Source organism: Neoarius graeffei, chromosome 13, assembly GCF_027579695.1.
Source record: "Neoarius graeffei isolate fNeoGra1 chromosome 13, fNeoGra1.pri, whole genome shotgun sequence".
Classification (NCBI taxonomy): domain Eukaryota; kingdom Metazoa; phylum Chordata; class Actinopteri; order Siluriformes; family Ariidae; genus Neoarius; species Neoarius graeffei.
The window spans coordinates 24,040,150-24,055,480 of NC_083581.1; the positions used below are offsets into that span (position 1 = coordinate 24,040,150).

Sequence of the window (15,331 nt, forward strand, 5' to 3'; positions counted from 1 at the left end):
CAGAGCTCCTTCACTCAACCATAATGAAGTCTCATCTCATTATCTCTAGCCGCTTTATCCTGTCCTACAGGGTCGCAGGCAAGTTGGAGCCTATCCCAGCTGACTACGGGCGAAAGGTGGGGTACACCCTGGACAAGTCGCCAGGTCATCACAGGGCCGACACATAGACACAGACAACCATTCACACTCACATTCACACCTACGGTCAATTTAGAGTCACCAGTTAACCTAACCTGCATGTCTTTGGACTGTGGGGGAAACCGGAGCACCCGGAGGAAACCCACACGGAGAGAACATGCAAACTCCACACAGAAAGGCCCTCGCCAGCCACGGGGCTCGAACCCAGAACCTTCTTGCTGTGAGGCGACAGCGCTAACCACTACACCACCGTGCCGCCCCATAATTAAGTCATTCTGGAAAATGCTATATATTATACACTTATTTGTTGAGCATATAAGATTCTGTTAGCTAGCTCGGAAGCCATGGCCTAATGGTTAGAAAAGCAAATTTAGGACTAAAAGATGGCTGGTTCAATTCCCTGGATGAACAGGACTAGCTGAAGTGCTCTTGAGCAAGGCATCAAACTGCTCCCCAGACTACACTGATTACATTGTAATTGCTCTAGATAAGAGCATCTGCTAAATGCAATTAATGTAAAATAACATGCTACTGTGTGAGTATAATCTGATTTTTAGACCACTGTCCAGATACGGTATATGCAGTGTGTCCACATGGTGTGTGAGGATTTAAATAAAACCCACATCTAGAAAACAGATGTCTATATAGCCATAGATCAGATGTTCACATGAGCGTAATGGACTTGTGTAGTCTTTCGGTTTTGTGTATAGTTGTACACTGAGTGATTTTAAAGTGACCTGGTTGGAAAATCTATGTGATGGGAGTTTAGGTTGTAAAATAAATCACAGAAAAGGAGAATGGTGCTGTAAGTATTGACTAGGAGACTGTTCAAGTTGGATAATAATAATAATAATAATGATGATGATGGGCAGCATGGTGGTGTAGTGGTGTCACCTCACAGCAAGAAGGTTCTGGATTTGAGCTCAGCAGCCAACGGGGGACTTTCTGTGCAGAGTTTGCATGTTCTTCCTGTGTCTGCATGGGTTTCCTCCGGGTGCTCCGTTTTCCCCCACAGTCCAAAGACCGCATGGTTAGGCTAATTGGTGGCTCTAAATTGACCGTAGGTGTGAATGTAAGTGTGAATGGTTGTGTGTCTCTATATGTTAGCCCTGCAATGACCTGGCAACTTGTCCCGGGTGTATCCCGCCTCTTCCCATAGTCAGCTGGGATAGGCTCCAGCTGGCCCGTGACCCTGCACAGGATAAGCGGTTACAGATCATGGATGGATATTAATAATAACTAGACAGGGACACTCTAACGAGTGCAAACCCCGCCTTTTCCCTATTAAAATACATTGGGCGAAAATTTCGAAGTTCTGCCATGACCTTGACCTTTGACCTTTGACCTCCAAAATTTAATGGTTTCCTTCCTGGATGATTGGCAACACATGTACAAAATTTGGTCCACATCGATCCATTGGTTCTTGAGATATCTTGCAGACACACAGACAGACAGATACACACACACACAGACTGACGCAGGTGAAAATAATAACCCCTCCGACTACTGTCGGCGGGGTTAATAATAGTGCTTACTCTTCTGCCATTTAAAAACAGGCTGACTTCTGAACAGACTGAATCTATCTAACAAGTGCAAAAGTGTGCACCTGAGTGGGCGGCACGGTGGTGTAGTGGTTAGCACAGTCGCCTCACAGCAAGAAGGTTCCGGGTTTGAACCCAGTGGCCGGCGAGGGCCTTTCTGTGTGGAGTTTGCATGTTCTCCCCATGTCTGTGTGGGTTTCCTCCGGGTGCTCCGGTTTCCCCCACAGTTCAAAGACATGCGGTTAGGTTAATATGGGTGTGAGGCACCTAACTCCCAACTGCTCCCCAGGCGCTGTTAGCATGGCTGCCCACTGCTCTGGGTATGTGTGTGTGCTCATTGCTCATGTGTGTGTTCACTGCTTCAAATGGGTTAAATGCAGAGAGGAAATTTCACAAGTGTGTGATGAATAAAGTTGTGCTTCTTCTTTGTAATTAGCTATGGTCGAATGGTTAGAGAAGCAGCTTTAGAAGCAAAAGGTTGCTGGTTTGATTCCCTAGACCAGCAGGAATGGCTGAAGTGCTCTTGAGCAAGGTGCCTAAATTGCTACTCTGGGTGTGCTGTATGCTCATCTCATCTCATTATCTCTAGCCGCTTTATCCTGTTCTACAGGGTCGCAGGCAAGCTGGAGCCTATCCCAGCTGACTACGGGCGAAAGGCGGGGTACACCCTGGACAAGTCGCCAGGTCATCACAGGGCTGACACATAGACAACCACTCACATTCACACCTATGGTCAATTTAGAGTCACCAGTTAACCTAACCTGCATGTCTTTGGGCTGTGGGGGAAACCGGAGCACCCGGAGGAAACCCACGCAGACATGGGGAGAACATGCAAACTCCGCACAGAAAGGCCCTCGCCGGCCACGGGGCTCAAACCCGGACCTTCTTGCTGTGAGGCGACAGCGCTAACCACTCCACCACCGTGCCGCCCCGTGCTGTATGCTGATTTGGATATTAGTGTCTGTTAAATGCCTGTAATGAAATCCAAAAAAACGTGTTAATGTCAAGATTTTCTTCATTTGTCTTAACCAGTTATTTTCTCTCCCATATACAACTCAAACAGCATTCTAATTCATTTCAATATCACCTGAAAACAATAACAATGATGTATACACATACGCACAGTGTATGTGATCATTACTGCATTAGAAAACTTAGGAATGCAAGAATTACTCTACATGTCTCCTAGGAAGAAACCCCAGACTGTCTCGCTCAGAATTATAAACTGAGATGTTTTGTAATCTCCCTGTCCTTTAATAAATTACAGCATTTTACAGTCCTGCACTACTTTTGATTTTCACTTTTGACGAAAGACTTCAGGGTTATGAAACAAACTCCCACAAATGCAGAATAAGGCTAAGTGGTACTGAAGTACTATAGTGATGCATTAAACTTGGTGCGTTTGCTAGTTTTACTGCCAAAGAGGTCAAACATAAAATTATGCACGTATTGAAAATTTTGGACATGTTCTGAAATATATGGATATTTACCGTATGCAGATGGTGTAATGGAAATACTATACATCAATACACATGCTCTCTGATAGGATTAAGGGAATACGTGGTAAAAAAATCTTTTAAGCTGAATTTCACTCTTTTTCTGCACACACACACACACACACACACACACACACACACACACACACACACACACGTATTAGAGACTCACTATACAGATTTGTGTTAAAGTAATACCTTCAACAGAATCTAATGGAATTCATGTAGAAAATATAAACTGTACATACAGTGTCTTGCAAAAGTATTCATCCCCCTTGGTGTCTGTCCTGTTTTGTTGCATTACAAGCTGGAATTAATTTATTTTTGGGGGGTTAGCACCATTTGATTTACCCAACATTCCTACCACTTTAAAGGTGAAATTGGTTGTTTTATTGTGACACAAACAATAATTAAGATGAAAAAACAGAAATCTGGAGTGTGCATAGGTATTCACCCCCTTTCGTATGAAACCCCTAAATAAGAGCTGGCCCAACCAATTCACTTCATAAGTCACATAAATAGTTGATTAAGATCCACCTGTGTGCAATCAGAGTGTCACATGATCTGTCACATGATGTCTGTATAAATCAACCTGTTCTGGAAGGACCCTGACTCTGCAACACTACTAAGCAAGGAACATGAAAACCAAGGAGCCTCCAAACAGGTCAGAGACTAATGGCCCTTTTCCACTACCCTTTTTCAGCTCACTTCAGCTCGCTTCAGCTCACTTCAGCCCGACATGGCTCGCGTTTCGACTACCAAAAACCAGCACGACTCAGCTCGCTTCAGCCCTGCTTAGCCCCTAAAACTCGCACCGTTTTGGAGTGGGGCTGAAGCGAGCCAAACCGTGCCGAGTGAGGCTGGGGGCGTGAGCAGACACTCCCCTGTGCACTGATTGGTGAGGAGGAGTGTCCTCACATGCCCACACACGCCCCGCGAGCACGCTGGGATCTGTAAACACCGCAAACCCGGAAGAAGAAGAATTACGAATTACGAGAATTTCTGAAGCCTTATGCGCCTCGCCTCATCTATACGCTCTTGCCAGTATCTGTCCGCGTTGTCGGTGACAACAAGCCACAGCACCAAGACCAGCAACACTAACGACTCCATGTCCTCCATGTTTATTGTTTACTATTCAGGTCGTGAGACTACCGCTTAAAAGATCACTGATGTCACTGTTTGCGCTGCTTAACGACATCACCTGACGTCCACCCACTTTCACTAACTCCACCCAATGTGTCCACCCACTTCCAGCCAGCACGGTTCAGCGCGGTTGTAGTCGAAATGCAACTCCAACAGCCCCGCTCAGCCCGACTCAGCACGGCACGGCCCAGCCCGACTCAGCCGCGTTTGTAGTGGAAAAGCGGCAAAAGTTGTGGAGAAGTATGGATCAGGGCTGGGTTAAAAAATATCCCAAACTTTGAATATCCCAGGGAGCACCATTAAATCCATTATAGCAAAATGGAAAGAATACGTCACCACTACAAACCTGACAAGAGAAGGCCACCCACCAAAACTCACAGACCGGGCAAGGAAGGCATTAATCAGAGATGCAACAAAGACATCAAAGATAACACTGAAGGAGCTGCAAAGATCCAAAGTGGAGAAGGGAGTATCTGTCTATAGGACCACTTTTTGCCATACACTCCACAGAGTGGGGCTTAATGGAAGAGTGGCCAGAAAAAGTCATTGCTTAAAGAAAAAACATAAGAAAACACGTTTGGAGTTTGCCCAACAGCATTTGGCAGAGTCCCAAAACACATGGAAGAAGATTCTCTGGTCAGATGAGACTAAAATTGAACTTTTTGACCATCATGGGAAATGCCATGTGTGGCGCAAACCCAACATCCTGAGAACACAATTCCTACAGTGAGGCATGGTGGTGGCAGCATCATGCTGTGGGGATGTTTTCCATCTGCAGGGACAGGAAATCTCGTCAGGACTGAAGGAAAGATGGATGGCACTAAATACAGGGCAATTCTGGAGGAAAATCTGTTTGAGTCGGCCAGAGGTTTGAACGAAGCTTCATGTTCCAGCAGGACAATGACCCTATACATACTGCTAAAGCTACATTGGAATAGTTTAAAGGGAAACATTTAAATGTCTTGGAATGGCCTAATCAAAGCCCAGACCTCAATCCAACTGAGAATCTATGGCATAACTTGAAGATTGCTGTACACTAATGCAACTCATCTAAATTGAAGGAGTTGGAGCAGTTTTGCCTTGAGGAATGGGCAAAAATCCTAGTTGCTAGATGTGCTAAGCTAATAGAGACATATCCCAAGAGACTCGCAGCTGTAATTGCAGCAAAAGGTGGCTTGACAAAGTATTGACTTTGGGGGGTGACTACCTGTGCACACTCCAGATTTCTGTTTTTTTTTTCCCATGTTATTGTTTGTATCACAATAAATAAATAAAAATAATTGTACCTTTACAGTTGTAGGCATGTTGTATAAATCAAATGCTGCTAACCCCCCAAAATCCATTTTAATTCCAGCTTGTAATAAAACAGGACAAACACCAAGGGGCATGAATACTTTTGCAAGACACTGTATTTCAACCATACACACCATTAAAGCTTAAGTCAACGTAGTACAATATTTGAACAAGTCATAATTCATAATTATGTGCCCTGGTTCTCTTTTTAGCTCAGGGCAGCCATTTATATTCAAGCAGCATCTAAATTCAATTAGCATATAAGCTGCTGAATCTGTAAACTAGAAGGACACTCTAGGGCATACCTCTGCCAAGCCACATATTATCAACATCAAAATCAAATCACTTGAACCTAGGGTAATACTAAAGCTGTCCACCAAATTTCATCCAAATCCGTTCACTACGTTTTGAATTACATTTGGAACAGACAAAAAAAATCCTTGATCCACATACATATCCGGATTTAGATCAAAATCTAATCAATTGTTCCTTGGCCCATGGCTCACCTTTCCTCCAAATTTCATCAAAAAAATCTATTCACTACTTTTTGAGTTACGTTGGGATCAGACAAGCAAACACACAAACAAATGGAGGTGAAAACATAACTTCCTCCAACATGGCTGGCGTAGGTAATCAGCAACATGTTTCTTTTTTAAATAAATCTGTCTTGTAGAAGTGTTCCTGGAAAACTGTTCTTCGAAAAGATGCGCATCATTTTGTAAATTCCTTTTTGCTCTTTTTTACAAGAAAGGTTCATGTCCTGGTTCCTGACTTACATGTGTGGGCGTTAATGTGGCAAGCAAAAGGATATCATGCTGTGTAGGTGCTACTATAGACCATTAAATCGAGCTTTTTGTTTGCTGTGTCTGCAACAACAAAGGGTCTAAGAGGACTAATTTCCACAGTGAATACATGATTACTAATCATAGACTGTTTTCACTGAACAAGAATGACTATTTCTAGCTGGTGTTGCTGAGGGAACATTTAAACAACCTGATATATATATATATATATATATATATATATATATATATATATATATATATATATATATATATATATATATACGAATGAGCTGATCCTGCTCTCTGAGATGTTGGTTGTTTCCGAAATTGATTCCGAAAAATCCGAAAATTCCGAAAAATGATGCCTTTTGGAATACTAATCTGGAAACACTAGTAGTTATTGGTGATCAGAAGGATAGTTTGCAGTGTAATACTATTGTCATATCTAAGCTTCATATTGATTTTTTTCTAACTGCATTCATGAATTCTGTATTCATGCAGTTTAAAAAAAACATTTGTATGTGTGAAAATGTTTATACATTACTATGGAGCTACTATGATTTCATACGGAAATCAGATAAATGACCATATATAATACAGTATACACATATATCATAGAATCACACATATACACTACATGGTCAAATGTTTGTGGACACCTGACCATCACTATCACCATCACACCTACAGTACAGTGGTGCTTGAAAGTTTGTGAACCCTTTAGAATTTTCTATATTTCTGCATAAATATGACCTAAAACATCATCAGATTTTCACACAAGTCCTAAAAGTAGATAAAGAGAACCCAGTTAAACAAATGAGACAAAAATATTATACTTGGTCATTTATTTATTGAGGAAAATGATCCAATATTACATATCTGTGAGTGGCAAAAGTATGTGAACCTCTAGGATTAGCAGTTCATTTGAAGGTGAAATTAGAGTCAGGTGTTTTCAATCAATGGGATGACAATCAGGTGTGAGTGGGCACACTGTTTTATTTAAAGAACAGGGATCTATCAAAGTCTGATCTTCACAACATATGTTTGTGGAAGTGTATCATGGCATGAACAAAGGAGATTTCTGAGGACCTCAGAAAAAGCGTTGTTGATGCTCATCAGGCTGGAAAAGGTTACAAAACCATCTCTAAAGAGTTTGGACTCCACCAATCCACAGTCAGACAGACTGTGTACAAATGGAGGAAATTCAAGACCATTGTTACCCTCCCCAGGAGTGGTTGACCAACAAAGATCACTCCAAAAGCAAGGCGTGTAATAGTCGGTGAGGTCACAAAGGACCCCAGGGTAACTTCTAAGCAACTGAAGGCCTCTCTCACATTGGCTAATGTTAATGTTCATGAGTCCACCATCAGGAGAACACTGAACAACAATGGTGTGCATGGATGGTTGCAAAGAGAAAGCCACTGCTCTCCAAAAAGAACATTGCTGTTTGTCTGCAGTTTGCTAAAGATCACGTGGACAAGCCAGAAGGCTATTGGAAAAAAGTTTTGTGGATGGATGAGACCAAAATAGAAATTTTTGGTTTAAATGAGAAGCGTTATGTTTGGAGAAAGGAAAACACTACATTCCAGCATAAGAACCTTATCCCATCTGTGAAACATGGTGGTGGTAGTATCATGGTTTGGGCCTGTTTTGCTGCATCTGGGCCAGGACGGCTTGCCATCATTGATGGAACAATGAATTCTGAATTATACCAGTGAATTCTAAAGGAAAATGTCAGGACATCTGTCCATGAACTGAATCTCAAGAGAAGGTGGGTCATGCAGCAAGACAACGACCCTAAGCACACAAATCGTTCTACCAAAGAATGGTTAAAGAAGAATAAAGTTAATGTTTTGGAATGGCCAAGTCAAAGTCCTGACCTTAATCCAATCGAAATGTTGTGGAAGGACCTGAAGCGAGCAGTTCATGTGAGGAAACCCACCAACATCCCAGAGTTGAAGCTGTTCTGTATGGAGGAATGGGCTAAAATTCCTCCAAGCCGGTGTGCAGGACTGATCAACAGTTACCGGAAACGTTTATTTGCAGTTATTGCTGCACAAGGGGGTCACACCAGATACTGAAAGCAAAGGTTCACATACTTTTGCCACTCACAGATATGTAATATTGGATCATTTTCCTCAATGAATAAATGACCAAGTATAATATTTTTGTCTCATTTGTTTAACTGGGTTCTCTTTATCTACTTTTAGGACTTGTGTGAAAATCTGATGATGTTTTAGGTCATATTTATGCAGAAATATAGAAAATTCTAAAGGGTTCACAAACTTTCAAGCACCACTGTATATGTGAGCCTTCCTTCTCCAAACTGTTCCCACAAAGTTTGAGACACACAGTTGTACAGGACGACTGAAGAACTTGAGTGTCCTGCACAGAGCCCTGACTTCAATCCCACTGAAAACGTTTGGGATGAATTGGAATGCAGGCCTCCTCGCTGAACATCAGAGCCTGATCTCATGAATGCTCTTGTGGCTGAAGGAACACAAATCCCCAAAGCCACACCCCAAAATTTCCAAAGAAGGGTGACCCTTATTATAACAGCAAATGAGGAGTAAATCTGGAATGGGATGTTCAATAAGCGCATACTGTATGGGTGTGATGGTCTGGTGTCCACAAACTTTAGGTCATATAGTGGCTGATTATTTCAAAATTGCTAACATATCAGGAGTGATCAAAGTCCAGCCTCAGGGCCAAATATGGCTCATAGACGGATATTTACTGGCCCATGGCTTCTCTATGAGAAAGGATGATAAGTTGCCCACTGGCCAACACATTGCAGTTTTTCTTTTCACCTGATGGTGGCAGCAGATTGTGTTAGCACAGTTGGCTGAAATTCACAAGGATTTTTTTCACCTGCAAATAAATTTATGGAATGATATTTCTTGTGCCTGCTCCATATTCCAGAACATACACGATTTGTAGATATTTGCATATTTGGTTAACAGTCAGGCTGTTAAGGTGAGAAATTGTTCACTTTGTGATCTCATCTCATTATCTCTAGCCGCTTTATCCTTCTACAGGGTCGCAGGCAAGCTGGAGCCTATCCCAGCTGACTACGGGCGAAAGGCAGGGTACACCCTGGACAAGTCGCCAGGTCATCACAGGGCTGACACATAGACACAGACAACCATTCACACCTACGGTCAATTTAGAGTCACCAGTTAACCTAACCTGCATGTCTTTGGGCTGTGGGGGAAACCGGAGCACCCGGAGGAAACCCACGCGGACACGGGGAGAACATGCAAACTCCACACAGAAAGGCCCTCGCCGGCCCCGGGGCTCGAACCCAGGACCTTCTTGCTGTGAGGCGACAGCGCTAACCACTACACCACCGTGCCGCCCTCACTTTGTGATAGAAGCATGAAATTTGGCACACTAGCTCAAGTTGATATATAAAATAATTTTAGATATGGGGGCATTTCAAATTCAGTTTCTAAACCCTGGAATACGCATGTGCAAAATCGACTCAACATGAAAACGAGGCTAAATGAATTTTCTTTTGTTTTCAAGATATTTTTATAAGATTGCTTTCAAAAAATGACACATTGATTGAATGTCTACCTCACAAATAGAGAGTTTCTTGTTCTCAAAGATATCACGTGATTAGTCACATGACAAGTCACATGACATAGGGATACAGTATTAAGTAAATAAAAAGGCTGCCAGAAGAGCATTTTTGCAATTCTGTTAATATGGATTCATATGATCATGTGATATCAAAAAATACCTCTCTTGTCATTATTACTGATTACAATCCCTGCCACAGAAGCATAACGCTGTACACTGAAGATTACCCTTCATACATTTACATTGACCTGAACACCCTTTCTTGCAACCACAATGAATCAACTCATAACATGTGTCCTTTGCCTGTAACAAAGTTGTCTTCCACCCATGATCAGACTTCTCTCATCCCTAGAGCTCTGGGCTTGGAAGAACAGGCTGTTTTACCAGAGCCTGCCCCCATATCTAGAATTATTATATACATCAACTTGAGCTAGCATGCCAAATGTCATGCTTCAATCTCAAAACGAACAATCCCATGTTATTTTGTTGCTTAACAGCCAGACTATAAGGAAAATGACCTCTTTAGTATTTAACAATGCAGGCTATGTTTGAACAAACTGTAGTGTGGTGGGAGAAAATTCAGCAAGTCACATGGTTGTGAAAATGTAAGTGATGGAAAATCAGACTGTAAAACCTGTTAACTGGGAGGATGTTGTGATTGGGTTGTTGGAAAAAGCATCAGAAAGCTGACTCTTTGCATTTCTTTCACTGTGCACAGCTGTGAGCAAAAAGAAGAGGACTAAGGCTTTATTCTTCTGCCATTCAAACACCAATTCAGTGCAAAAAAAAAAGCAACTGTGAAATACTGATGTTTACAACTAAAGAATGTTACTATCCTGGGCAGTTAAAGAAATTATGGCAGCATTTTTGCTCATTTCACATTTGCATCATTCTGGGAATCATCCACGCTACTTAGTAGAAGGCCAGATACTTTCATTTTTATCACTTTCATTCAAATCAGTCTTGCAGTTCAGATTCAGGTTCTAGTAAATCAATAAAGAAGAAGAAACCTTTATTCGTCACATGCACACTTCAAGCACAGTGAAATTCATCCTCTGCATTTAACCCATCTGAAGCAGTGAACACACATGCACACACACCCAGAGCAGTGGGCAGCCCAGAGCACCCACCCAGGGGTTCAGTACCTTGCTCAAGGGCACCTCAGCCCAAGGCCACCCCACGTCAACCTAACTGCATGTCTTTGGCTTGTGAGGGAAACTGGAGCACCCCCACACAGACACGGGGAGAACATGCAAACTCCACACAGAAAGGCCCTCGCCGGCCGCTGGGTTCGAACCCAGAACCTTCTTGCTGTGAGGCGACCATGCTAACCACTACACCATCGTGCCGCCCACAAAAGCTAAAGCTTAATACTCTAACAATTTTACCATACAATACATGTCTAGCCTTCTTATATATCAATCAGAATTCTGACTATACAAGTACTGTAAAAGTCTGAAATACGACTGAAAACATAACTCACATCCAGCTGGAGCTCTTGAACCCCGAACACCATTTGTGATCGATACACTGTGATCTAAACTATAGATCAATTATACTGCAGACACACTGTTGTAACAAATTCAGGAACTTACAGGTTCTTCCTCCTCCCTCATGGCAGGCATGGTGCTTATGGACAGGTTAATGGCTGTAATGGTGACAAAGAGCACTGAGAGGCAAGCGAAGATCTTTCCAGGAAGACCTGAGTGCGGCCTTTCCACCATGTCCCTTAACTTGATCATGCAGCGGCCCAGTCGAGATTCTCTATCCAAGCTTCCCTCCTTACCAGCTCCATCACTCTCATACTCTTCCTCTTCCTCATCTTCCTCAGCCACCCTCTCAAGTTCATCGCGCTCCTCTATGCGCTGAATCAGGCGCCTTCGGCAGCACCACTCCAGTTTTTCCTCTGGGACACCCCAGTACAGCAGTTCTTCTTGGAAGGACAGAGCACAAGTGTCCCTCAGAGTGCGCAGTTTTCCGGCACGCAGGAATGTCAGAATGGCACGGAAAGCACATGGGCTTCGGTCAAAGAAGAACTCATTGCGAGCCACATCGTAGTCGTCGCACACACACATGATCTCGTCAAAGCTTGTACACAGACGCAGACGGCCTAGCCGTGATAGTGGGAAGTCATCCAGCGTGCTCCATGGCAACTGGTAGCGCAGGCCACCCACATTGATGATGGCATGTAAGCGTTGGGAGCCAGGCAAAAGGCTGGCATCAGCATCAGGATCCTTAGCAAGGCACCGAGCACGTTTGTAGTAAACACCCTTAAGGGCCTCGCAATCCTGGATGGGTGGTGGATTCAGTGAGGTATCTGAGATGCAGCTCAAGGCACTGTAATCATAGTCAGAGCCATCGCCAGCCAGTAAAGTCATCTTTCACCAGGACACCTCCAATCTCAGAGCTCCTCACATGCCTGGGGGCCAGTGATTAGTCACTGGCCCTCACCTACACAATGGAATGATGAACAAATGAATTAGTATCCAGGCCATATGCATACCGTCAAATCCAAAATTACTGGGCCCCATCAAAGAATCCATCTTCACAACATTAAAACTTTCTCAAAAATATACACTAAAATTAGATTAAAAGTTCTTGTAAGTGAAAACGATTTATCTTGAAAATGATATATAGTTTTAAATTACTCTTACTGTTGTTAATTTGAACAAGTATCCTGTTCCTTTTTTATCCAACAAGATCACATGCTTGTTGCGAAAACTGATAACATCAGTATTTTAGCCACAGAGATTAATATTTGTTTCAATCACCATTGATTAATCATTCAGCAAGATAACGAGTTTAAATGTACTGTACATCCACAGAACATCAACACGTCTCGAGCGTATATAACTTCTGTTGCTAATGGATGTGAAATCAACATAAAATGATGTCAGTGATTCTTCAGTAGTAATGGAGTAAAGTAGCAACAGTACTAGACAGATAGAGTGAACCTAAATGCACGTTTTAAATTTAAATAAACATGGTTAGAAGCATAGAATATGATGAAGCACATTACACTCAGATAAATACAGTAATCTGTAATTCATATCTTGGGCCATTTTAAACATCCTGCTATTACTTACCTAATTTCATTTTCCCAATCAGATATCCTGTTAGTGGTCCTATCTGTGGTTATTGAAATATTATTTTTGCCAAATATACAGCACATTTATTTTACAGTCTTTTACAGTGAAGGTCTTATAGTCAGATAAGATTTAATGTGATGCTGCAGGGTATCAATGTAAAAAACAAAACAGAGAGATGACATAAAACCACTGAGTATTACATTCTAAGCTTGCTTGCTTTTGCTGATCTCTGTGAAGTCTGGACACTTTGGCTTACAGCCTGTGCAGAGTTTCACGCTCTCCTCACATTTGTATGGGTTTCCTCCAGGTTCTCTCCATCCATCCAAGAAACATGCAGGAAGGCAGACTGATTATACCACATTTTCCATCAGTGTGAATGTGCATGGTTGGACTATTATGGGGTTACATTAATGCCATTTAGCAGACACTTTTATCCAGAGCAATGTACAACATACCCAGAGCAGCCTGGGGTTAGGTGCCTTACTCAAGAGCACTTCAGCTGGTCAAGGGAATCAAACTGGCAACCTTTTGGTCTCAAAGCTGCTTCTCTAACCATTAGGCCATGGCATCCCCATGGCCTAATGGTTCCCATGGGTTACTGAGATAGGCTCCAGATCTAGTATAAAGAAGTGAAAATGAACGAATGAATAAATTTGACTGGTTGAATCTCAGCACTTGAATGAACAACCTGAATAGTACTGTATAAATCTGAAAAATGATTGAATTTGTGAAAATGGAGAAAAAAACATTTTTGAATATAGATGCTTGATGTTTTTCAACTTGTGATTAAAAATGTGAATTTCTGAACCTTGAAATAAACTAGTGTAAATTTCAAGGAGGTTCATTCAAAGCAAATACTATAAATGCATGTGTTGTTGTTTTCCCCCCGTTAATTTACTTAACTGCTATGAATTTAATAGTGTTTACATTTCCTTACTAAAAAGTCAATAGCTTGAAACATGAAAATCTTTACCCCTTTTTTCTTGCTTCCATAACAGGGTCTTATATACAGTATTGTATATATGTTTTAGAGAAGCTTTAAAAATCATTCGGATATCGGCGTGAGGTTTGCCATAGAGTACTATAATCTCCGATTTCCTTTGTAGAGGAACGAGTGCTGTCTTATGTGACCACTGTAACTCTAATTACCCACCCAAAAGAGCTCGTGAAACAAACAGCTAATGGTATTATACTGAGTGCTTGGCTGTAGGGAACCACTTCCTCAATAATGCACCAAAAAGCACTTTTCTAATAGGTGCCACTGGCCTTCAGCTCAGCACTGGGGTCACGTCTGGCTTTTTAGGGAATGGATTGTGAATCAGCGTCTTTGAAGTTGAGAGACTGGAGCATCCTTGTGCTTAATTGGTTGTTTGGAATTTTTTTTAACCATTTTTGTTCAGGGGCGGCACGGTGGTGTAGTGGTTAGCGCTGTCACCTCACAGCAAGAAGGTCCTGGGTTCGAGCCCCGGGGCCGGCGAGGGCCTTTCTGTGCGGAGTTTGCATGTTCTCCCCGTGTCTGCGTGGGTTTCCTCCGGGTGCTCCGGTTTCCCCCACAGTCCAAAGACATGCAGGTTAGGTTAACTGGTGACTCTAAATTGACCGTAGGTGTGAATGTGAGTGTGAATGGTTGTCTGTGTCTATGTGTCAGCCTTGTGATGACCTGGCGACTTGTCCAGGGTGAACCCCGCCTTTCGCCCGTAGTCAGCTGGGATAGGCTCCAGCTTGCCTCCGACCCTGTAGAAGGATAAAGCGGCTAGAGATAATGAGATTTTTGTTCATATTGCAGTAAGTTGCAGTAAGTAAACATACTAAACAGACACACTGCAGGGCATTCAGAAGGAGATAAAATAACTCCGCTGAAGATTAATTTGGAAACTATGTGCTGTATTTCCCAGCGTTCTTCACTCACTCACTCACTCACTCACACACACACACACACCAGTTTGTAAGTGTTGAAATAATCGAAACCTTAAGAACGCTGCATGTACACAATATCTGCAACACATTTATCCAAATGTAATTTATTAGAAAATATTTAAATCATTGTTTAAATTGCACTCAAACTATTCAATGAACAATACGATAATCTTTGATTTTATAATTAACTGATAATAATTTATTTATGTTTACATGCCCCTTTGACACCACAACCTAACACTAATCATACATACTCTAAGACAAGCATACATCTTTAGCATACAAGGCCGCGATTAAAAGTAACAGTAGCTCAACAACTCGGCCTGTATCCAAACTAATTAAGT

At 42.2% G+C, this 15,331-nt stretch overlaps 2 protein-coding genes across 3 annotated transcripts in view; both read right to left on the reverse strand.

The window, feature by feature from the left end:
- src (v-src avian sarcoma (Schmidt-Ruppin A-2) viral oncogene homolog) overlaps positions 1 to 15,331 on the reverse strand; it is a 409,402-nt gene that overhangs the window by 136,673 nt on the left and 257,398 nt on the right. The gene's annotated exons all lie outside the window — the stretch shown is intronic.
- The window catches only part of kcng1 (potassium voltage-gated channel, subfamily G, member 1), a 33,274-nt gene that overhangs the window by 2,943 nt on the left and 15,000 nt on the right, over positions 1 to 15,331 (reverse strand). For both annotated transcript variants that reach the window (XM_060936752.1, XM_060936753.1), the window contains exon 2: positions 11,577 to 12,432. In XM_060936752.1, coding sequence (XP_060792735.1) covers positions 11,577 to 12,359 — 783 coding nt within the window. In that variant the 5' untranslated portion in view covers positions 12,360 to 12,432. The remainder of the gene's footprint in view (positions 1 to 11,576; positions 12,433 to 15,331) is intronic.